Source organism: Mauremys reevesii, linkage group 5, assembly GCF_016161935.1.
Source record: "Mauremys reevesii isolate NIE-2019 linkage group 5, ASM1616193v1, whole genome shotgun sequence".
Classification (NCBI taxonomy): domain Eukaryota; kingdom Metazoa; phylum Chordata; order Testudines; family Geoemydidae; genus Mauremys; species Mauremys reevesii.
In genome coordinates, this window is record NC_052627.1 from 120515943 (window position 1) to 120541439 (window position 25497).

A 25497-nucleotide genomic window follows, 5' to 3' on the forward strand; every position below is an offset into this window, starting at 1 on the left:
CCCTACAAGTATTACAGCCAGTGCACTGCAAGATTCAATCATCTCCCTGCATATCAGAAAACTGCCCCAAGAGAGGCCAATCCAGAGGCAGAACACTAGTGCTGCTCTTATGATTAGATTTTGTCTGAATCTTTCTTGTCCATGTCAGCATCTGAGCCCAGGCCTCCTGTGAAAACTCACCACATTGTGTGATAGAGTTTGTGTTGCAGATCCAGACTCAGGTGCGAGTAACTTGCACAGTACCTGGCTGTGCTATTTATGGCTTCAGCCAGTCACGCTAAGTCAATCACTTTCTTCCCCTAGAAGTTCATTCACAAGCATTTTAAATAAGAGAAAGGAGATTAACAGCAGAGGTGCCCAGGCATTGCAAGACAACCACTCTGACTTTAAGAAATGGAATGAAAAAATAGCCCAAAATACATATTTATCATTCATATTTAATCTTCAACTAAGCATTAAGAAAATATTAAGTGAATGACTGTTTCTTTTTTAAGGGGAGAAGGGGTGTAGCTGTGCCACTTTAGCGCTGTATGTAAAGACAATCCCTCACTCTGACCGTTACAGGAAGGAAAGCAGGGCTTCCCAAACTGTGGTACATAGTGGAGCTTGATGTTCCACCCATCCACAATTTAAGACGGTGGCACATGAACCATCAAGTTTGGGAGCCATGGATTGGCAGAGCATGCTTCTCCCCACCCCTTCAATGAGCAACTGTTACCATTAACCAATAAACTGAAGTTGTTTTATATATAGCATAAAAGCCTGCTGAAGATTGACAAAGCATGGAATACCAAGATGTACAATTTTGGCCAAATGCTGTCATCAGTACCAACTATATAACCTCAACGAAATCAACAGGGCTGCACAAGGAGGAGGGCAGGCAGGCTTCATAGCCAAAAGTCAATCAGAAAGGGGGGGGGGATTCAAGATTTTGATAATGAAAGGTATAAATAGAAGGGTCAAATAAGGTAGACACCTGATTTATTATAATTTAGTTATGCAGAAAAGATTTGACAGATTAGGGATCCGATTCTGTATTCCTTACGCATCCAAAATTCTCAGTGAAGCTAATGAAATGCAGGGTCAGATCCTCAGTAAATTAATAATTTTAATAGGTGCTTAAAAAAAATCTAAATCTAGCCACACTTCATATGTTACATTCCAGATGTAAAGCTATCTTCCCAGTGCCAATTCTGGAAGGCAACTGCTAAAAATTGGATTCTCATGCTATTAGTTTACAAAATAAATTTTATGTTGCTGTTTTGGGTTTTTTAAGTGAACTATATAAAATGAACATTGTTAATGCCAGGATGGTTTCTACCATCCTGTATAAATCTACTACTGTGACTTTATTGCTTTCTGGAGTAAGTATTAAATGTAGATGAGCATAATTCAATTTGCACAGATTGAAAGAACCAGGAGAGAATTAGAGAACATCTAGATTTATTTGTAAACTCCCTGGTTTATATTACAATGTGTACTTTTACTGTTATAAAGACAAACAATAGTCATCAAATTACTTAGTTTAGAAGATGGCTTAATCATCGACAAAGGAAAACCTTAGACAAAATATCTTGGTCCAAATCCTTTCACCTTATTCACATAACTTGTTCTGTTAACACTAGCACTGGCCAGAAAGCAAGAATTCCAGTTTGTGAAAAACTGGGGTTTCAGAATTCGTTTCCATTCCACATCAATGTGAAACCAAGACCTTTTTAATTTTTTTTTTCAGAAAGACAAAAACCATACAAGAGACCCAGCTCCCAGTGCTTTGGGGACTCACCTTGGATGTGGGAGACCAATGTTCAAGTCCCTTCTCTCGATGTCAGGCAAAGAAGGGACATGAACCTGGGTTTCTCATATCCCAGGTCAGTGCTCTAGCTACGTTATCAGCCTCACTCTACCCCAATGAATATTTATTTATATGAAGTGGAACAGCTCTAACATGAGACTCAGAGAGAAAATGATTTGAAAGCCCAGTGGAACTTGGAAGCCCAGTAGGACTTCATCACTGATGAATACCTTAACAATTAGGCTACTTTCTCTCCCCCTCCCAAAATCCTATCCTGGACCTGAGAAACCCTCTTGACAAAAAAGTTTCATCAAAACTAATACATTTCTAAAAAAAAAATAAAATAAAATAAAAAAAAAAAAGTTTCATTGAAAAATTCCCGACCAGCTCTGCTTGATACCCAATGAACAGGACATGCCCCAAGATACTTTAGTGGCACGGTCTAAATTACACACATCTAATACGAGGCATAAATGATGCTTTAGACTAGAATAACCAATCACTAATTCCAGCCAGTTAGAAACAAATACTTTGCATATTAAAGTAAGTTAGAACTTTAACATTTTTGCTGTTGTTCATTATGGGCCTTACTCCTGTTCCCACCAGCATCAGTAAGAGTTCTGCCATTAACTTTAATGACTGCAGGGAGGGGCCCCCTCTATATTTTTTTTGTTAATTAAATGGTCTCATTTTTATTGGGTGTAAATTCTCTCAAAGTTGACTAGATTCATAGACATTTTATTGCATTCACTAATCAGCCCTGCAAACAAATATGTGCAAACAGGTTATTTTTAATTCAAATGAAATGAAATAAGGTGGCATGGCCAGGATTTGCTTGTGCTCCACAAGCAGGAGACATACCACTAACCGTAAGAATCACGTATTTAACTGTAAAGTGTCTGACCTGGACATGTAATTTTTCCCCCCTCCCACTGTGGTAACTGGAAAAACACCCATTGACTTCAACTGGTTTCAGATCAAGACCCTAGTTACTACAGTAACAGGTGCTTGCTAATAAATAAATGACACTTTAATGCTATATAGCAAACACCACTGGCCTGAATGTTGACATCAACACTTATCTTTATTAGTTTATCTACTTTACTTTCTTGAGCGTGCTCAAGTTTTTTGGGTACTTCACTGAAGAGGGAGAACCTATGGTTGCATTTTCTTTAATCTAAAAATGAAAAGCTCACGCTGCACTGTTTGCCAGCTTGCATTTCTTCCTGCAGTTAAACCAAATTAAAAGAGGATGACATCTTTCAGCTAATACAAAACATAAGACTGCCCCCAGCCTCTATTAATAATCCACTGGACTGAACAATCATCAGTAAAGAAGTTATAGCTTCTTTTAAACCACCTTGAAGGATGTGCTACTCAAATGCCTCTAACTGCCAGAAGCTGGGAGTGCATGACAAGGAATAGATCACTAGATAATTGCCCTGTTCTGTTCATTTCCTCTGAAGCATCGGGCATTGGCCACTGTCGGAAGACAGGATACTGGGCTAGATGGACCTTCGGTCTCACCCAGGAGGACTGTTCTTATGATAAAACAATGAGAAAAGAAAAGGCTCAAGCTACAGATTCAGTACAAACTACAAACTAAAAGTCCACAGCTGGTTTCCTAGAACCAGTCTCAGGCAATGATCCCCCCCATTTCTGGCACTGCAGCTCAGAACTGCAACCTGTGTGTGCGAACAAACATACATACACCCTCCATGGAATACAAGCAAGTATTAAATAGGCTGACAGTTAAAAATCAACCATACCCAACACTCAGATCACACATTTCATACCATGCAGTTATACCAATATGTGCAACTTCGCATATCAAAATATGGAGTCTGCCACAATATACCGTAGAAAGGGGGAACCTAGCTGGATTTGTACAGTGCAGCACTATGATGCTTTGCTGCATTCCTCTCAGACACATCCCCAAGAGATGCAATGGACAGCTGCTTCTCATCCATGAGGGCCCTCATTTGTGTGGTTATTGCACAGATCAGTACAGTCCCACCTCTGCTTCGATATTGATATGAACCCCCTTGGAGACACAGACAGGGCTACAGGCTTCATTGGCTACTATTTACACCCAGCTCCATATCTCCACCTCTTTGATGAGCTAACCAAGACAATAGCCCCTCCCTCCTGTGATGCACCCAACATCTGTACACAAAAGTACTATGCAGTCTTGAGGCTAATCAGGCTCATTACTAATCCTGGTCACCCAGGTAGGAACAGTGATGAGAACTGCAGTATTCTGCGAACAGCTTGCAAGGAAAATATGCCCTTCCCCTTTGGGGTGGAGGAACTAGCCAGTATGTGCCATGCTAGTCACCTCTGCAGAAACCCCCATTTATGCAATTTTGCCCACCTCCTGAGCAAGACAATCCACTGCATCTGCCAATGGTTCCCAATTTGCTTCCTGTGCCATTTCAAGGCCCTGAACTTTAAGGTCCTCAAATCCATATCAGAGATCCTAAGAAGGATCATCACAGATGACCTCCTGCACACTGCCTGCAAGATAAGTGCCACCCTCCCATGCTAGGAAACACACAAGCCACCCATAGCCCCCCTCCCCCAGAGGAGAGCCACCTCCACCCTTCCCCCCGGCAAAATTCCCCTCCAAAACCATAGCCAATCAAGAATCTCCAACTGAACCCTCAGCATGCCTCAGCGACTTCTCAACCAAGCCCATAAAAGGTTATATCATACCAGTATCATATCATACCTATTACTCAGCCATATCATTATCATCATTAATCATACCATCAACTTATTCTAGCTTAATCTTAAAGTCATAGACTCCTTCGCCCCCCACCTTGTTCTGGAGGTAGACTCCCCTGAATCCTTTCCTGCCTTGATTTTCTGACCTTCCTTTTCCTGAGTGAATTTCCTCCTGACTAATTTATCTATTCTTTCTGTCTGTCTTCCTTCTGAGCTCTTTCCTGAGCTGATATCTTCTCCTTCCCTTATATTATTTCCTCTCTATCCTTCTTCTCTCTCTATAATTTTCTCTCTCATCAAGTCTTCTTTTCCTCGAAAAGCCTTCTCAACGCTCTCAAGTTCTCTTTTCCTTCTTTGCCTTCTATTTCCTTTGATCATGTCCTTCTTCTTCCTTGTACCTGTTAAACATGGGAGACCAAAACTGCACACAATAAACAAAATGAGGTCTCACATACGAATACTCCAAATGACTACCTCCTTATATATACCTAATAAATACGCCTCCCCTCCTGACCCTAGCGCTAATGCTTTTTTTTAACACCATCACCATTTTATTTTTTTAACATCAGTCACACATCTATCCTCATCTCCCTCTCCACCTTTCCAACTCCTCCTTCCACTCCTCCTAACTGGTTCAACCTTCCACTCCCACCTTATAACTAAAGTTATTGTTAGACATCCCTTAATGCATCACCTATTTTACACTTCTACTAATACAATTTAATCCTGTAACTACTCCTCTTAATCCAGTTCTCAATCTCAAAAATCCCTCTCGATCCTACTCATCCCCCCAACTCCCCCGCATCCTCCATCCTCAAACTTCATCCAGCCATAAACAGGTTGAATACCACAGGTACAATAATAAAAAATAAAATAATTGAAAACAAAAGGACCCCTGGACCCCTTCCCTCCCTCCAACCCTCTCCCCCTCCAACCTCCAGTTCTCCCCTCTCCTCCTTACTCCAGCTCCACCTCATACCTCTGGATTTTTCACTCGATCCCCATCTTTCCCATTTAATCTCCAATATTTATGCATTCTTCATATCAAACGCCTATATGAACTGAAATCCAGAATCCATATATGATCTCCACTTCCGCATTCTAAGAAAAGAATCTGTCTCTCTCAAAGAAGGAGAAGATCAAGTTTTGTACCAGGATCCCTATAATTAATAAATCCATGCGCCCAGCTGCCCCTATGCCCATGCCTTCTTTTTTTTTTTCTCTTTTTTTTTTTTTTTTATGACTTGACTACTAATGATAGAGAAACAGGCCTATAATTCTTTTTTCCCTTTTTTTTTTTTTCTTGGCTCTCCAGAACTACATGCTAATCTCCAATCCATTTCGGTACAATTATTTATTTTATTTTTAATTTATATCTATTATTAAAATATTCCTTAATATTCCAATAATATTCTAGGATAGGATATTAATTTGTTCGATTTACCTGTTCCAGTTTGGCTTGTTCCAGTTTGCTACCTCAGCTCTACCCCCATATGTTCCCCCCCATTCATTCCATTCATTCCTCTCCTCCTATTCCCATCCTTCATTAGCCATTTCATTAGCAGGCAAAGTATTCAGATATTGCATTTCAAATATTATCCCCCTCCATTCACTCATTTAAAGTTTTCTCCATTAAAGTTTTTCTTTCTACTTTTTCTCTTTTTTTTTTCTTCCTAAAAAAATGGCTATTATTGTTTTTAATCCCCCGGCATAGATCCATCTCCATCCTCGTCTGCCTTTCTCACAGCTTTCCAGCTGCCTCTGACCTCAATAAGGTAGGTTTCCTTGCTCCTGATCCTCCATTTTTTCTCCCTGGTACCTTTTTTTTTTTCTTAATGACCCCTCTAAGAGCTCATGCTCATCCAGCTCAAAAAAAAAACTGCTACACGAGAGCTTTTCCCCTACATACATGCCTCTGACAACTCCTGCAACTTCAACTTGAAGTAACCCCAGGCGTCATCTGCCCTTAGATCCCTAAATATGTTAGCCCAGTCCATAATACCTGAACACTGCCTACATCAGTGACTCTCCAGTCTCGACCCACCAGTGCACAAATACTCTTCCAGAGCAATGGAGCTGACAATGAAGCATTCAGCCCAACACACAGCTTCGTACATTAGAGGTGCTTCCGGGTGGAACAACCTACCAAGATAAGGCTGCAATTCTTAGTAACAGTACATGGTGCTCAGTTATCACGATGATCAATAAGATGGATAACAAGGCAATGCCGCCAACAAGCCCTGAGCATGTCAGTACAATTCTTTCTTCTGGCCTAACTTTTAAAGGTGTTGAGCACCTGCAGTTCCTGTTGACTTCAGTGGTACCTGGGACTGCTCAGCACTTCTGAAAATCAGGCCACCAATGTCCATTAATAAGCCCAGTAACATTGCAGGAAATAGTAACACTAATCTCTTATGGAGACTAAGCCAAGGTCTCTTCCATTAAAGATGAAAACACCCTATGAATTCAATTCAATTGTAGCATCCTTCCTTGGTTATCTCCCAACTTTTGATCTCTCTCACTCCATGCTGTAATCTAACACCCTCTTGACTGCAGTCTGCCTGCTTTCCTCAATCCATTGTAAACAGAGAGTCCCTGAGGGATTTTTATATTCATACCTACCCCATACAGCCAATTCCATCCGTGGTGTAAGATTATTTTGGTGGAATTGCATCTGCTTATGGTAGGGCTGAATTTAGCCCATTTATTCAACAACTTGCAGATAGGAGCATTACTACAGTGGTATGATTTAACAATGCAGCAAATCACTCAAGGCTTCACCTTGTTCTGTCATTTGTGAATTATGTGACTCATGAACACAAAGCCTCCTGCACTCCCAAGTACCTTCTGTCTCTGCTTATCTGAAATAGTGCCACAAAAAGTAAAGAACCCATTGAGTAGTTTCTCTGGAAAGCATAGGCCCAATTTATCCCTGCAATACTCCAATCTAACGCCCATGAAACCAATGGAGTTACACCAGAGTAAATCTGGAGTAATGCAAAAGTGAATAAGGCCTGTGTGCATATTGCTACTGGCTGTTTCTGAGAATGATGTGCCACTCTTCTTTGGGCAGATCACGCCAAATTCTACCCTGCTGTAACTCCACTGACCCATCTTACACCAGGGATGAAACTAGCTCATTTATTTTTAAGCGTGATGTCATTCAGGAGAGAATTCTGCACCCATAAATACAAGAACATGTCTCAGGCTGGGCACACGCTACAGATCTGCTCTGCATGATGCATTAACATTAAGTAAAAATTAGGGTTGTCGATTAATGGCAATTAACTCACATGATTAACTCAAAAAATTAACTGATCAATCACAGTTTTAATCGCACTGTTAAACAATAGAATACCAATTGAAATATATTAAATATTTTTGGATGTTTTTCTACATTTTCAAAATATATTGATTTCAATTACAACACAGAATACAAAGTATACAGTGCTTACACTATTTTTATTACAAATATTTACGCCGTGAACATGATAAAGAAATAGTATTTTTCAACTGAACTCCTACAAGTACCATAATGCAATCTCTTTATCGTGAAAGTGCAACCTACAAATCTAGATTTTTTTGTGTTACATAACTGCACTCAAAAACAACACAATGTAAAACTTTAGAGCCTACAAGTCCACTCAGTTCTATTTCTTCAGCCAATCGCTCAGACAAACAAGTTTGTTTACATTTACAGGAGATCCGGCTTCTTATTTACAATGTCACCTGAAAGTGAGTACAGGCATTCACATGGCACGTTTGTAACCAGCATTGCAAAGTATTTATGCGCCAGATATGCTAAACATTCATATGCCCCTTCATGCTTCAGCCACCATTCCAGAGGACATGCTTCCATGTTGATGATGCTCATTTAAAAAAGTGTTTTAATTAAATTTTGACTTAACTCCTTGGGGGAGAATAGTACGTCTGTTTTACCCGCATTCTGCTATATATTTCATGTTATAGCAGTCTCAGATGATGACCCAACACATGTTTGTTTTAAGAACACTTCACTGTAGATTTGACAAAATGCAAAGAAGGTACCAATGTGAGATTTCTAAAGACAGCTACAGCACTCGATCTAAGGTTTAAGAATCTGAAGTGCCTTCCAAAATCTGAGAGGGATGAGGTGTGGACCATGCTTCCAGAAGTCTTAAAAGAGGAACACTCCAATGCAGAAACTACAGAACCTGAACCACCAAAAAAGAAAATCAATCTTCTGTTAGTGGTATCTGAATCAGAGGATGAGAGTGAACATGCGTCAGTCTGCACTGCTTTGGATAGTTATCAAGCAGAACCCATCATCAGCATGGACTCATGTCCTCTGGGATGGGGTTGAAGCATGAAGGGACATGAATCTTTAGCGCATCTTGCACATAAATATCTTGTGACACCAACTACAACAGTGCCATGCAAACACCTATTCTCACCTTCAGGTGACATTGTAAACAAGAATTGGGCAGCATTATCTACTGCAAATATAAACAAACTTGTTTGAGTGACTGGCTGAACAAGAAGTAGGACTGAGTGAACTTATAGGATCTGAAGTGTTACATGGTTTTATTTTTGAATGCAGTTTTTTTTTGTACATAATTCTACATTTATAAGTTCAACTTTCATGATAAAGAGATTGCATTACAGTACTTGTATTAAGTGCATTGAAAAATACTCTCTTGTTTTTTACAGCACAAATATTTGTAATAAAAAACAAATATAAAGTGAGCACTGTACTCGTGTTCTGTGTTGTAATTGAAAATCAATATATTTGAAAATGTAGAAAACATCCAAAATATTTAAATGGTATTCTATTATTAACATTGCGTTTTAAAAAAACAAAACACTAAACGCACGATTAGTCGCTTGACAGCCCTAATAAAAATTGCACATGGAAAATCCCTGATCAAAAGGGAGATCAACCCTTTTGTTATATGCTCAGACCACACCATTATGATCAAACGGTCGCCCTATAAATCTAGTCAAATTATTCACAACTTTGTAACGTTAATATAGCAACATTTACAATCAAGTTACACGTTGACAGGATTCCATTAGCTGTAGCTTCAGATTAAAGATCAAGCAAGAGATGTGAGGACTTGAGAGAGTATGTAAAACAAGTCGATGTGGTATAAATACCCAGGGTCTCCATGCCTCTCCACTATACCTAATTATGTGAGTGAGGGGAACACAGAATGCAATTAGAGGCAGCAACTTTAGGGCTACTGAAAGGAAACATTTTTCTATGCAGAGTATAATCAATCCATAGAATGCCCTTCCCTGGGCTATTTGAGGCTGGCAGCTGAGTAAGAGTTGAAAGAGGAGCAGACTCATGAATGAGATTAACATCTGCTGTTGCACTAGCTAGGTTTATGAGAAATAACAAACGTAATGAATCAAAGCATAAACTTAACAGCATTTAGGATCAGGAAGAATTCCCCAGTCCCATGCACTATGAGGGAGCTTTACCTTCCTCTAAAACATTAGGCTTAGACATTATGGTGTCTCATGCTTAGACGTGGTAGAATGAACATTCACTCTCAGTCACTGTCAAAGGTAGGATACTGAATTAGTTGGACCAACTGTCTCTTCTTGTGTGCCAGGACCTGGGTTCTCCCATAGGAGATGATAAACTCATTGCAGGGGCACTGATAAGAATCTAAAGCAGTCCCATGAAGTTATGTTTATTCCAGCATTGCATTATGGTAATGCTGAGACAAGATTTCTATATAAACCCCCATCTATCACTTACAGGCCTGGTCTATACTACAAACTTAGGTTGACATGAGCCGTGTTAAGTTGATCTAATAATGTATGCGTCTACACTACCTAGTTCCTTCCACCTACCTAAGTGACCTGTAAAGTTGACTTCTGTACTCCACCTCCGAAAGAGACGTAGCGCTTGATTCAACATCCATGGGTCGACATAGGGATAGTGTAAACACCACATTGTGTAATTTGAATGAATTAGCCTCCAGGAGGTGTCCCTCAGTGCTCCACTGTGACCGCTCTGGAGAGCGCTTTCAACTCCACTGCACATCAGCCAGGTACACAGGAAGCAGCTGCTCCCCTGTTAAAGCCCCGGGAACTTTTGAATTTTCATTTCTTGTTTGATCAGCGTGGGGAGCTCACCAGCACAGCTGATCATGGAGACTCGAGGCCACAAACGCACTCCAGCATGGAGTACACAGGAGGTGGTCTATCTTATTGCTGTGTGGGGAGAAGTCTGTGTAGGCAGAGCTCTAATTCAGCACAAGAAACACTGACATCTATGCCAAGAGCACACAGGGTATGGGGGAGAAGGGCTACATCAGGGACACGCAGCAGTGCCCCATGAAAGTAAAGCTTTGGCAAGTGTACCAGAAGACAAGGGCGGCGAACAGTTGTTCTGGTTCTGCCCCACAGAAATGCTGCTTTTATGAGGAGCTGCATGCGATTCTCGGCGGCGACCCCAACACTACCCCAAAATGCTCTGTGGATACCTCCCAGGAGCCCCGGGCAACCTCAAGTAACAATGAGGACATTGTTGACAAGGAAGAGGAGGAGAATGTGAGGCAGGCAAGTGGAGGATCCATTCTCCCCGACCGCCAAGAACTGTTTTTAACCCTGGAGCCCATCCCTTCGCAGGACCAGTTGACAGCGGAGCGTGATGCCAGGGAAGGTGCCTCTGGTGAGTACACATTTCCAATCAAACTGTAGGTGTTACATGCTATTTTTTTTTGTTTAATTTAAAAAAAAAAAAAAAAGGTGTAGTAGAGGCCACTCCAGCTACCCAGATGGTGCTCTTAGAAAAAGACTCTTCATGTGCATGGGGATCCTCCATGGAGATCTCTAGGAAGCTTTCATGGAGGTACCCTGCAATCCTTTGCAGAAGGTTTTTGGGAAGAGCTGCCTTATTTCATCCACCACGGTAAGACACTTTCCTGCGCCACTCCAGTGTTAACTCTGCTGGATTCATTGCAGCATAAGGACCAGGTCTGTACCCAGATGCTTGCAGCATCTGCTCCCTTGCCGCCTCTGTTACCCTCAGGAGAGTGATATCACATAGGGTCACCTAGGGGAAATGGGAAGTTTTGAACGCTAGCCCTTAAACCACAAACAATTCAACAAGTAATTTGTCACCTGTTTGGTGAAATCTGGGTCACACAACTACGCTTTCCCAAATATGCCATGGTTGTGGTTGGAAGGGATCACCGTATATTGCAAGCAGCATTTAAAAAAAAAAGGGGGGGGAGGCTTCCTGTTTGTCTCCCTTCCCCCCCGCCCAACCCAGTGTCGCTTCTGTAACAAGCAAACTATTTGGGGGCTTTACACTGGTGCCTGTTCTCAAACACCATCCAGGTTGCTTGGGGAAAGGAGCACCACTTTCTGTTGATGTACTTGTTGGCAAGGTGGTCTGGTGCCAAGATAGGGACAGGCATTCCATCTATCGCCCCACTGCAGTTAGGGAACCCTGTCACGGCAAAACCATCCACTATGTCTTGCACATTGTCCAGAGTCACTACCCTTCTTAGCAGAAGTCTGTTGATGGCCCTGCAAACTTGGATCACAACAGATCCCATAGTAGATTTACCCACTCCAAACTGATGCCCCACTGACTGGCAGCAGTCTGGCACTGCAAGCTTCCACAGAACTATCGCCACTCGCTTCTCCACTGTCAGAGCAGCTCTCATTTTAATATTGCTGCGATTCAGGGCTGGGGAAAGCTCTTCACACCGTTCCTGGAAAGCGCCCTCATGCATTCAAGAGTTCTGCAGCCACTGCTCATCATCCCATGGCTGCATAATGATGCATTCCCACCAGTCAGTGCTTGTTTCCCAGGCCCAGAAACGGCGCTCAACCGTGTCAAGGTGATGTGCGACTGTCACCAGCAACTGCGAATTGCTCTGCTCTTGGTCTTCCAGCAGGGCTCCTTGCATGGCATCACATTGTTCCATGCAACGGCTCCTATATCGGCTCTGTAAATACTGCAGGATAAGGTGCAAGGTATTTGTAATGCTCACAACACAGTGTACAGCTGAGCAGGGTCCATGCTTATCATGCTATGGCATCTGCGCAGGTAACCCTAGCTTGTGAAAAAAGGCACAAAAAAGGCTTGGTTTGTTTGCTGTTGATTTCAAGGAGGGAAGGAGGGTGGCGGTAAGTGCATCATGGGAAGCTAACACCATGTTCCCATAACCATCCGTACCAATGTTTTGGTCCCATAAGGCTCTGCAAGCCCAACCCAGAATTCCACTTGACTACGTGCACTGTGGGATAGCTACCCACGGTGCACTGCTCTGTGCATCAATGAAAGCCCTGCTAGTGAGGATGCACTCCACCAACACAAAAAGCCTAGTGTGGACTCGCAAGATCAACTTGCTTAAATCGGAGGTTTGATGTTGATTTACGTGAAGTTGACTTAACTCTGTAGTGTAGACATGGCCACAAAAATATGAACAGAACAAAAGAAGAAAACCTCCACAAAATGTTGGCCCTGATTCAGCAATGCCTTACCCTAAAGTAAACAAGTAATCCCATCTCTATTCAGAGAAGCACGAGCTTGACTCTCACTGACAACTGGATTTAAGCATGTGATTGAAATTAGGCTTGTATTTAAGCACTTTGCTGAATTAGGCCTTTAATCTGAACTTTCTCCTACTTCAAGCTCAGCCCAAAAGTGAACTTTTTGGATACACATTTTCAGAGCCTTTCTCCTGAATGAAAACCACGGCCTTTGAGATGCTGAAAGACACAGCTTGATGTGACCCTTGGAACACCTGCAGGTTCTGAAACAAAACCAGATTATTTTTTCCAGATCCATTAAGTGAATCTAGTTGACTTCAGAAGCAGCAGAAGTTTGAAATGACACTTTAAAGAATACATCTTTTAAACAGTTGGGACTTTTTAATTCCAGCTGATCACCGTTAATCGCCCTTTTTTTACATCACTAACATTCCCTGGTTTTCAGCCTTATAACAGTTTTATAAAATGCTGTACCACTAGCTCTATGAACTCAGATCGTGCCACAATGGCTTACTCTTTAGCTAAGCCTGTTTAAGCCTGGTTAGTGCTTAGATGGATTAGTGCCTGGAAATGGCAGCTGCTCTACGTTTGGTTTTTGTCTCGATGGTATCAAAAGCTGCTCAGGACTATTTTATTATTTACTTTATTTTATTTTGGAAGACTATATAGCCAAGGTCTTCTCCAGTGCTCCACTAGTAGTGCTATGCAGTGTTTCTGATGCTGTTATCTTGTTCTCTGGGGGGAATCAATGAAAAGAACAAAATAAGCAATAGCCTACAGCTATATTGCAATTGACTGATTTTTTTACATTTCAAAAGCTAAGCAAGATTTGGTAAGTACCTGGAAACCTCCTAAAACCAACCACCATCCCATGAGACATGTCTCTTTTGCACACTTGATTTCAGTGGTTATTCTACGTGTCCTACAGAACCACTCCCTATAGTTCTGATTGTACTTATCCATAGGACTGCCACGCTGTATTGGACCAGCGGTCCGTCTAGTTCAGTGTTCTCTATCGGACAGTTACTAGCACTGGGCACTTTAGAAGAAGGGGCAAGAAACCCTAGGTGTTTGCGGTTAAACTGGCTCCAAGGAAAGTGTCCTCCTACTCTCCATGTGTTAAGAGGCTGCTTTATGCCCTGAACCATAAGGATTTATGTCCCTTCTAGATCTCTTGGTGGTGGTTGGTTTTTGTTTTTTTTTAAATATTTATTATAAACTCTGGATGTTCTCATTTTCCACATAAATGAAAAGGGGCTATGATAAGCATCCACAAGTATCTGAACATTGTAAACTCCAAGGAAAGGAAGACCTGAGGGGAGGGGGAGAAGCAGGAAGAAATTTCCTGGGCTGTGGAACAGTCACCCTAACAAAATGTGGGAAACTTCCATGGTTACAAAAACTTCAAAACAAGTCCAAATAGACAAGATAGCCTAACGGAATTATAGAAATTAGAGACGCCGTCTGTTTTAGCTGACTAGTAGGACATAACTTGCTGATCATACACTGAAAGCACTGGGGGAAGGGGAGGGAAGAAAAAGAAGGACAGGTAGAAGATAACTCAGAGACTTAGTCACCAATAAGTCAACACTACTATTGAATTACATTAACAGCTGTTCAGATCTCTATTGTATGAGAGATTTGGTGGGGGTCACTTTCTGGTGGACAGCTGTTCCATCACAAAACCACCATCATTACAACTAGCAATGAGACCTACGACTGCATATGCAGAAAGCTAAGGACTCACACCCCTGGGGTGGCTTCCAAGTCAGGTTAAAGTACACTGATGGGACAGAGCCGGAGAAGCTTCCATACTTGCCACTTGTGATTCTGGTTCTCTCTGTGTCTCTCTCAGAGAGAGAGAAAACTCTGTTTCCACTCATAACAGTTAGGTACCTCACACAAGCCACATAGTCACGGAAAGCAAAGCAAAGCAACTACCTGCTGGTTGTTTGCTTCATATTTCAGGAACTCTTATAGTGTTTTAATCCATATTTTCAAATAGTAAAGTCCTGTTCAGTTGATTTTTTAAAATACCCAAAGCCAAACGAATCTTTTCTGTGATCCATTTTTAAGAATTAATATTTTTCTACTTGCAGAATTAGGTTTAAAAGAATATCAAACCCTAACTTGCTGTTAAGTTGTAGGGGCTCTCACACCTGTAAGAAGTCAGAATTGTCATTTCCTACCAGGTAATTCTACACTTTCCATTCTTAAGAGAGACTTGGGTCAAATTTTATATGGAGGATACATTTAAAAACTGCTTATAAAAAGATTAAATGACTAGCAGATGTTTTAATAAATGGTTAATCAACTGATTGAGTGTGCAACAGGTCAACAGGCTGCTTATAAACTTGTCTTATAATTGTCTAACAACATAGAGTATGTCTACACAGCAAAGACTATGCATGGGCTAGCCTGCCCGAGCTAACTCAAGTCCAGCTACTGCAGGTAACAGCAGCAGTGCAGCGCAGGCAGTACATGCCTGGCAGACATCCTGGACAGCACGCTTTGAAACCCATGTTGTGCTACTGTTACCCAAACTAGCTGGATGCAAGGGAGCTCAGTAGGCTAGCCTGCACACAGCTTTCGCTGTTTAGACATACCCCTATAGCCCTGGTCTACACTTTAAATTTAGATTAATCTATCTATGTCGCTTTGAGGTGTAAAAAATCCACACCTCAGAGCACCATAGTTAAACCGATCTTACCCCCAGTATAGACGCAGCTACGTCACTGGCCAATGCAGATTACCTATCCTGACACAAAACCCCCTAGGAAGAGTCTACACTACAGAGGCCCAGTGGCAGCTGTACCACTGCTGTGCCTGTAGCATAGATATGCCCTAAGCCTAAGAATCACATGCTTATTACCATCTACAACACATATCACTCATATCTGTAACAAATTAGAGCATTATAAACTGTTCTATAAGTGCTAAATTATTATAATAAAGCACAACTGAGGCTTTTTAGTAATTTTATTTTGCCATTATCAAAAGTTGTATCATGATTGGCAATGAACCGGAATAACAGATGTGAGGGGGGAAAAAGACTTTTTGCTGGTTTTAGATCAGAAGATTAAAGAATGATCTCACTAAGCACTTGTCAGAACAAGATTCCTGGGTAATTCCTTGCTTCTTACAAGAATAACCTAAAACTATGCTATGAACCAGTGGTGAACTTTCCACTTTATTCCTTAGGTCTTTTTAAATAAAAAAAAAAAAAAAAAAAGAGGCACAACAAAAGGCTTTACACTGCTCTCCTAGCTACAGAACCAGGTACTGACAAAATGTTTGGCTATGTTGCTCTGCGCTGCAGTGGTCTGGGACTACATCTGCTGATGTAACTTCATTGTGATTTAAAAAAAAAAATCTTCAGTAATACTGCAATACAAAAAGAAATCCTGTGTTAGAGACAGCCATGGACAGTACAGTACAGCCAAGATTTTCAAAAAATAAAGTGTCTAAACTTAGGTTCCTAAATCTACATAGGCATCTTATACGTAAATGGAACTGAGTACCCATGCACTACCTTTCACTGAAGTCAATGGGAACAAATAGTGTTTGGCACTTTTGAAAATCAGAACTTTTATTTAAGTACCAAATAAGGATGTAGGGCCAGATTTTCAAAGGTATTAAGGCACCTAAAGATGCAGATAGGCACCCACTGGCACTTTCAAAAGCATGGAGATGCCTAACACTCATTGATTTTGCCTGTCTGGCTCTTACGGGTGCAGATTTTCAAAAACAGGCACTAAAAGTCACTTCCTAAATCCAAAGTTGTGTCTCAATAGGTGTCGGCATTTCTGAAAATTTTGCCATTTATTTAGGTACCCAAGCACGGTGCCTAATTTTAAGACCATCTTTGAAAATCTTAGGCTAGGAACCCAACTTTTAGGCACCCATTTTGACAATTATTCCTACGCAAGGGGATGAGAGGAGGGAGAAGAGGACAAACATGCAACTGGAAAAAAAAAAAGCCATTAATCAGCCAGCCCAGCCACTGGTTGCAGCCATTGATGCCAATGCTTCATTTTCAAAGTGGGTATTGTATTTCCACATGGCCCCTTAGGACATACATTAATACACACAAGAGAAGCTGGCTAGTAGAATGGAGTCAGAAAAAATTATGAGAAATCAAAGTGTTTTTAAAAGCTACTCTAAGATGTAGAGCAAATAGAAATGAATGATGCTACTGTAATTTTACTTTTAAAATGTCCTTGAGTTGCTTTTGTTTGAAAGTCTTGAAAAAATAATTACCCCTGAGTAACTGCTGATGTCTACTTTACTCCAGTTGAAACTTCCAGCATTACAGTTTAATTAATGGCACTTTTATATATGGGGGCTATTAAAAACCTTATAACACATGGCTTGTTATTGGAGTCAAAAAATCACAACCCACCGATCCCATTATTAATTTAGATAAGTACCTATTTAATATGTTCTTTCTTATTTACACACACACACACACACACACAGTTACAAAGAAGAAAAGAAAATAAGCAGGGGGTGCAATTATCAGCTATATTTTAATCCAGGTTTTCTAGTAGCAAAAATAATTTGTTATTGCATACTGCAAAATGTACCATCTAGCAAAAATGGAACAGACCAACAAAGCTGAGGGATGCAGCTTGATAATGCACTTCTGTCCCATTTGCACATATGCAATCATGCTCTTGAAGAAACCCAACACCCTAGTTAGGCAAAACGAACAGATGACACCAAATTTTGTAGCATTTCAACCTTTACTTTGGGGACTTTATTTTTTTCAAGCTCAGATGGGCAATTAAAAAAAAATGGTACTTCAAAGGATATAACACTTTAATTGTGGTAGCCATGAGAGTTTCTGTATCTAACATACCAATGAAGTTATACAACAATCTCGGTGTGGGGGGGTGGAGGGGGAACCTTACATCCAATTTGTTAACATGGGCAAAACATATTTTTCTCTAATCTCGCTCTTGGAAACAGCTGACCTGTTTTTGTTAGTTTTTTTTTCCAAAGAAAAATAAAATAAATAAATCCTATCAACCTGAGGCAGACATCTAGCATGGAAAATTTCAGCCCAAACAGTTTCAATTGGGCACAACAGAGCCTTATAATGGAAAATATCAAGCAAATTTAACTACAGGTGTTACTACCTTCATCCTCTTTAATAAAGCAATTGTGTGAGGGTTTCAAAATAGTTTTAAGGATCTCACTTCTCAACATAAAAGAACCTCTAGGGTCCTCTAGGACCCGGTGGGGTGGGAGGGTCTTAACACCCAGGCTCCAGCCCACACCCAAAAAAGTCTATACAGTATTAAAACAGCCCCATAACCCAAGTCAGCTGGCACAGGCCAATTGTGGGTTTTTCTTTGCCGTGTAGACATATCGAGCATAACTCTACTGTATGCAATAGGGTTACCTGCGATTGCAAATGTTTTCAGGCTGGGGCCCTTCATTTAAAATCAAGAGGTCAGATTCTGAACTCTCTAAACTGGTAAGGAGGTAAATGGTGTTCCAGTGGCATAACCAATTGTAAAATGAGAGGAAGCAGGCCCAATAATGACAGCATAATGCACAGAATTCTCTGATCTCTAGCTAGACAAGAGGCCACCAAAAAGAAAATTCCGAGATAAAATAAGTTACCAATACTCCTCTGTGTAACTGACCCACTACTTAGTAAACTGACAAATAAACTCACTGAACAAATTTCTGATCTCAGCTAGGACTAGAATAAAGTCACAATACTGGCAAAACTTCTATCAGATTCACTGAAGTAGGACGGGGCCTACCTCTCTGGGGCTCTGCCCTGTGTAGCTGTGCCACTCAAGGAAGAGCCCTGGAAGAAATTGTACTTGAGTCACCACTTCTCCCTTGCTCCTTTTTCTTGCATACAGGGTGCATCTTACATTCCCCCTTGTTCCAGCCTAACTCTGCCCACTGGTGCATTTAGGACAGTGGTACATGCTCTGCCCATTTCCTTGCGGGGGAAAAGGGTGGAGGGGACAGGGAATGCGGGGGTTGCGCTCAGCACCAGACCTGGATTCAGGAGGGCGGGGTCTTATATCCCCTTACTCTCCTCCTGGGCATGTAAGACAAGATCACAATCTAGCCCACTGACTTAGCTGGTAACTCTGAAAGCCTGCACCAGTTTAGTTAAATAAATTCAGTTAAAATGGTTTAGATAAACCAGTATAAACTCCTGTCATTTCAATCTAAGAGTAGTTTACTTCACTTTAGATTAAACCTATTCCTGGTCAATTTAAACTAAACTGAAATAGGAGTGCGTTCACATTCTTTTGCACCAGTTTGAATCAGTTTATAAGACACCATATATTAAGTTGCACCAACTCAGAATACAGAAAAATCCTAAGCAGCCAGGCTAATGTCAGATTTTAACACATTTAATCAGAATTCAAATGATAGAAAGGCTAGATTTACTTGGATTAAAAGTGATCATCCTTTTTAGTGGCAACTATTTAATTTTCCATTGGTTTTCCAGTCAAGATCCCAACCTTTGAAGAATTCTGAGCCACTGCAAAAATATACAAAACAACAAAACTGTGAAAGAATGTTGCAGTTAAAACTTAAGGAGACACTGTGAAATTGATTAAGCAACAAACTGTCGTACCACAAAAGTACTGTACACAAAAACCCAGCTGTGCACATCTTATTTATGTTAAGAACTACTAAAGGCAGGGTTCAATTTCATATTAACTTCTCACTGTTGCAACTACTGATTTGAAGACTTATTTACATCATAGAGCCCACAAACAACAACATTAGACTCAGAAATTTTCTAAAGACAGACAAATTAATTTGACATTCATGAAACAGAGGCCAGCTAGCATTAGATAGGGTTCCACATTGACTAGGTAGGTGCGTTGGAAGCTTCCCCATATAATATAATAAAGCTTGCACCTAATAGCTTCACCACTAACCCTCCCTCAGTCCTGACCTGCAGTTTCAATCCTGTTCTAGCCCTGAAGCTCTCCTCAGCAGAGGCTATGAATTGTGCCAACTTGTTCAACACTTCTGACATGAGCAACCCTTTAATAAGCAGTACTGATACCATCAATCTGGCGTAAGCCTGCCATTTAAGGCACATTTGAACCCTGCCTACCCATGTTTAAATTCTGACAGATTAAACCAAGAAGTCCATGAGTTTATTCCAAAATTGAATGACCAATGATGTCAGTAAATAAAGGCAGAGTATCATGCTGTAAAAATCAGTTGTGTCTCATTTATATTGAGAATGTGATTGCCCTGATTATTTGTTCTCTGTACTAAAGTAAAGCAAATACTACCGACCTTTCTCACTCTTCATCTGAGTACATTTTCTATCTTCATTTTCTATACATGCTAATGCTGTAAATATATTCATTGAGATTCATAACTTCATCGTTAGCCATACAACTCACAAGCGTTAATGAAAGATGCATGTCTAAAAACACTTTTCAAATTCAAATTATACCCTTTGTCAAAAATTCCAGATCACTTTTCACAAAAGCTGCACAAGATCCCACACTACTTTCTTTCATTAATAACCACTGCAGAGGTTAAACATTTTTCAGTTTGAACCCTTATTTTTAAGGTTGCACCTCCTTTAATGAAGTTTGACATTTTAATTACATGCATACTATACACATCCACCCCAAATCAATCAATTGCTATAAAACGCAGATTTTCCCAATTTAAATTAGACACTGTAGAATCAGACATAATATTAGTGAGAGCCACTTAATGTATTTAGATGAGAAACAAGATCTGAAAGAAATTGTTCAAAGGCGTATTAATATTTTTATTACAGAATGATTTTTTTTTTAAATACTGAATGTTGGAAATGAAGAGAAAACGTGTACTTGGTTGTTGTACTATAATATGTTAATCCTCTAGAAATGGCCAGTAGGAAGATCTTGCATTTGCAGAATAGCTATGTTGCAGGGAGGAAATGAAAACATTTAAAGAAGTCTACAGTAGCAATAACAACCTGGCTTCAGAAAGTTACTGGCCATTAGCTTTGCACTCCTAACCAGTCATTAATGAAATATTTGTAGCCTCAAAAATTAATCACCCATATAAGAGATCAAGGGGCACTCAAATATCCCTATATATTGGTGCCTATCATAAATGAAAACAAAAAATATATAATTTAAATACAGGGTTTTCCCTTTCCTCTGACAGATTCCTGTGCCAATCCACCTTCTATTAATGAGCATTGAGACCCTAACAAAATATTTACATAACAAAAAGTAAGAATTATATAACACACAGTACACACACATATTATGAATATATAAATGCATATGTCACATGTGCAGATAGACAGCATCTCTTTACCTACCTGCTTCATACCTCTTCCAAAACACTTGTTTATGGGGAATTCTTCTTGAATGATACATGTAACTATACAGACTAACTAAACATGTGGCTCCCAAGTCTGAAGTGATGGTATGCATGTGGCTTCTTCTAAGCAGTTTTGCTAAAATTCCTTCCATCTCCATCTCCCTCTCCCACCCCGTGCTGGATGCTGTCAGCTGTAGGATGCATGGGCAACTTAGAGTCCAATGGATATAATTCACATTAAATAGAACAGACTGGCGCAACCACCTTTAATACAAAACTGCATCCCAAGGAAACTATATAGGTCCAGCATGCAGTGCTTCCCCATGATCCCAGCTACTATACTAGAATGCTGAAATTGAGAGAGCACTGCATTCTGGAACCTGTAGTCTCCTTGGGCTGTATATTGTATTAAAGATTAGGGTGGTTCCTCATATTTTGTGCAGCCAGCAGGTTGCATTCTGGCCATTTGTAAGATTTCTCAGTGCGGTTGACGTGAGAAAAGCTATTAAATGGCCATTTTTCCATGAGCAGGATTTGGTGAATGTTCCCTCCATGGAATTAATACTCACCTGGTGGTTTCATGTAATAATTCTCAATATCAGACATGTCCGTATGCAGCGCGCACTCGAGATAGCTGAGGATAACTTTTCTACTGAAGTAGTACCTCATGCCCATCAGAAAGATGGGCAAACAGCAGGTCAGCAGCAAGGACTTGGTCACAACAAAGCATATTACTATGGAGATAAGGAAGAGAAATAAACGATACCTGTCAGAAAAGAGAATTTAGTGTTGATTTCGGAATACAAACCCATTTTTTTAAAATCAGACATAACATACATTTGTACAATATAAACAAAAGCTAATCAATTTACATTTTCATAATAACCTATTTTAGATTAATAGCACATTTTTCATTTAAGAACAGCCTGTAAAAAGTTTTATTTAAGACTCCCACTTCACAAGTTACTGTAAAAAAAATTCAACTATAATAATTATATCACATTTGATGAAGGATTTTGCCGTGTGTTTCTGTAAAAACTCCCATCCAACTTGCCACAGTTTAAAAAATCCTGCAAATATCATTGTGTCACATAAATATCAAAGATAGATGGTCTCTCTATTAAGATATGTCTGCGATTGCTGCTCAGACAAGATTTGACTGCATCACCAGTTCCTGCAGAGAAATCAAAGCACTAAAACAAGATGCCCACATGTGGCTTTCCATTGCCACAGCACTAAAGGGGACAACACACAATTGTGACTAAGGAAGATATTTTGCACACACCACCCAGTAGCTGCATGCTTATTAATTATTTTGGTGACTGGGAGATATACTGGTTTTCCAGAAGGTCCCTAAGGGCCAGCCGTTCCAAAACCTTACACTAGCCTGCTTCAGTATCAGGAAGCAACGTAATGCAGGACACTGAAAATAAAATTGCAGACAGCACTGAGATGGCTGCTTGCCCCATCATCACTTATCACTCTGAACGCCCTGAATCTTAAGCAAGGATGTTTTTAGATCACACAGGCACATAGAGAGGCGGGCATAGATTTCATTGTTCTCAGGTGCATTTAGTATCTTACCAATAATTACAAAAAGTTACTTTCTTTATCACTCCCCTCTCTTTTCCTGGCCCAAAAGGTGAAGGACCCAGCTGTCTTACCGCATGCAAAGGGAAAGGGCGTAAGTAAAAAAAGGGTCCACGTGGCGTTTTCTTTCTTTTGCATACTGACATTAGCTTGCAGAGGTAATTGTTTTCAGCTTAAACAGCATCAAGCGCCAAGTGAATATCGGAACAATCTAGTTTCCTCTCGGCCGTCAGCTGGCCAAGGCAGGGATCCCGCCTGAGTCTACGTTTTACGAAGCTTTGTAACTTGCATCAAACCAGAGGATGCAATCTTCAATACACTAACAAGGCACGCGGCTTTGAATTAACACGTTGCAATACGCGGTGGTTACAAACCACGTCTCGCCCCTAGACCCTGCTGAGGCCAGAGCCCTGGGCGGCTGCATGCAGGAGGGAGACCCCAGCAGCAGTCAATGCAGCCAGGAGGTGGCGCGAGACCGCCCGGGTCAAACGTTCCCCAGCAGCTGCAGCCGCTCGAACGCGTTTCGAGCCCGAGCCCGGCGGTCTCTAGGTAACGCTGGAACCCGGCTGCAGCCGCTGCCCCGCCCAGGTGCCTCGGGAGAGCAGGGAAAGGTGCGGGCGGAGAGCGGCGGCGCCGCTTCCATCCATCGCTTCACCTCCCCCCGCCCCAACAGAGAGCAGCATCCCGGCCTGGAATAACTGGAAATGCGGGTCTGGCCAGGGCCCCACCGCCTCCTCCCGCACAGTCCCACTCCTGCCAGCCTGCGCCGAGAAAGCGCCATGCGCACCGCCCCGGGCAGCAAACCCCCCCAAGCTTGCAGAGAGGCGCCCCCGCCCCCGCACCGCCCCATACACACACTCCTTCCCCCAAGTGCAGAGAGACGCACACAATGCACACCCCGGCTGCACCCCCTGCCCCAACAAGCTGCAGGGACCCTCCCCTCCCGTTGCGCGCAAACATCCACAGGCAGAAAGCAGAACCCGCAAGTCCCTGCCCCCAGACCCAGTCCACGAATACCTCTCCTAGACATACAGAGCCAGCCGCACGCCCTCTCCCTCCAGAGAGAAGCCCCTTGAACACGCAGCCTCTCAAACCTGCAGAAAACATCCGCCCCCAACTTATCTCCCCAGAGAACGCTCCCCACCCCCAGCCAGTAGCCACGCGCACCCCATATGCAAGCAGGAAACCCTACCCACACGTTGCTCGCAGGCTGGCTGCTGCCTGCAGGCTGGGTGCATTTAGTGGCGTTGCACACACTCCGCTCTGCAGTGATCTCCAAAGCGTGGCTCACGATCCAGTGCTTCATTCCTGCTCCTCGCAATCGCCCGAGGTACAGATCCGCTGTTTGCAATATTGCGACTTTTTAACTGGCCTGACTTTTGCACCATGGCAGGATAAGATGCTGAGGCTGCGGCTTTTCTTTCGCTCCAGCACCAGCAGCACTGAGACAGCAATTCTGCACCAAATATTAATAGGATCGATGCGGGGATGGGTTCTCCATCCTTCAACACAGAGCTTATTACCACTCTTCCTTTTTATTAAAATTGCTGAACAAGTGTGCCCCTAAAAAAAAAAGTGAATATACTTACTAGCGAATATCCCATAGATCAACTGAATGAGGGGCTGGTGTTTTAACCCTCTAAATGCGGTGTTAGGAATCCTTTCCATGATTCCTTCATAAAATATACGGCGCACCACCTCTTGCTCGGAAGGATGAAATTCTCGTATATAAACGTTGTCTTTCTTGAAATCCCCTTCCACGCCACTCAGAGAAGCTGGGGAGGAGGAAGGTGAGCCGGATGAGGAGGGCCACATCTGGGAGGAAGACACAATGATCGCATCTTTTTTGGGTCCTGAAATTGATTCATGATCTTCCGCCACAATCTTAGTCTCACAAACCATTTTGGGAGACGAACAATGCATGCAAACTGGCCGAGAAACAAAAAAGGAGCCTGGCTTTAAATAAGAAACAAAACACGCCAAGCAATAACTGAGGAGCAGCTTTTATGAGTGCGAAACAAACGGAGCTGGGTGGAAAGCGAGAAAGGAGGGCCAGTGCATTTTGGAGAAGTATTTATAATGCAGCAGAGCCGGTGCAATTCGGAATCAGGGGGTCCCTCAGGGTCCTAGCGTCCTTTGTATTGGCTGACAAGGGTCACCATGTGATCTCCAGGGGTGGGGAGGAGAAACACCTCCTTTGCCTTGCGTTTTATTGCTCATTACTACAGCATGCATTTCATTTCCTCTTCTCCTTTTAACTATCGAAGCCCTGCTGAGTTATACAGGTACGACGCAGATCTGTCAGAGGTGGGCCTGTCTCCTTGGAGAGGGAGAGAATATGACTGACTTTGTTTAGCAAGGGCTCTGACTGAGGTTCAGGTTGACACGTTGCAGAGTTCGCAGCATAAAATGTCTGGTATTTAGATAATCTAGAATTCTTCTTGAAAACTACCTGCACCTTAAAAGACTACCAATTCCTGTTTGTTTCAGTAAAATCTATGTAGAAAAAACACGCACGGATTGTTCTAGAAATAGTGACTATCTAAAATCTAGCT

The 25497-nt window shown here is 41.6% G+C and overlaps 1 protein-coding gene across 1 annotated transcript in view; it reads right to left on the reverse strand.

Moving 5' to 3' along the window:
* The window catches only part of NAT8L (N-acetyltransferase 8 like), a 48199-nt gene extending 23334 nt beyond the window's left edge, over window positions 1–24865 (reverse strand). The window contains exons 1-2 of the mRNA XM_039541766.1: window positions 24532–24865; window positions 21922–22086 (exon numbers count right to left, since the gene is read on the reverse strand). Of these exons, the coding sequence (XP_039397700.1) occupies window positions 21922–22086; window positions 24532–24865 (499 nt within the window). The remainder of the gene's footprint in view (window positions 1–21921; window positions 22087–24531) is intronic.
* Between the last annotated feature and the right edge of the window lie 632 nt (window positions 24866–25497).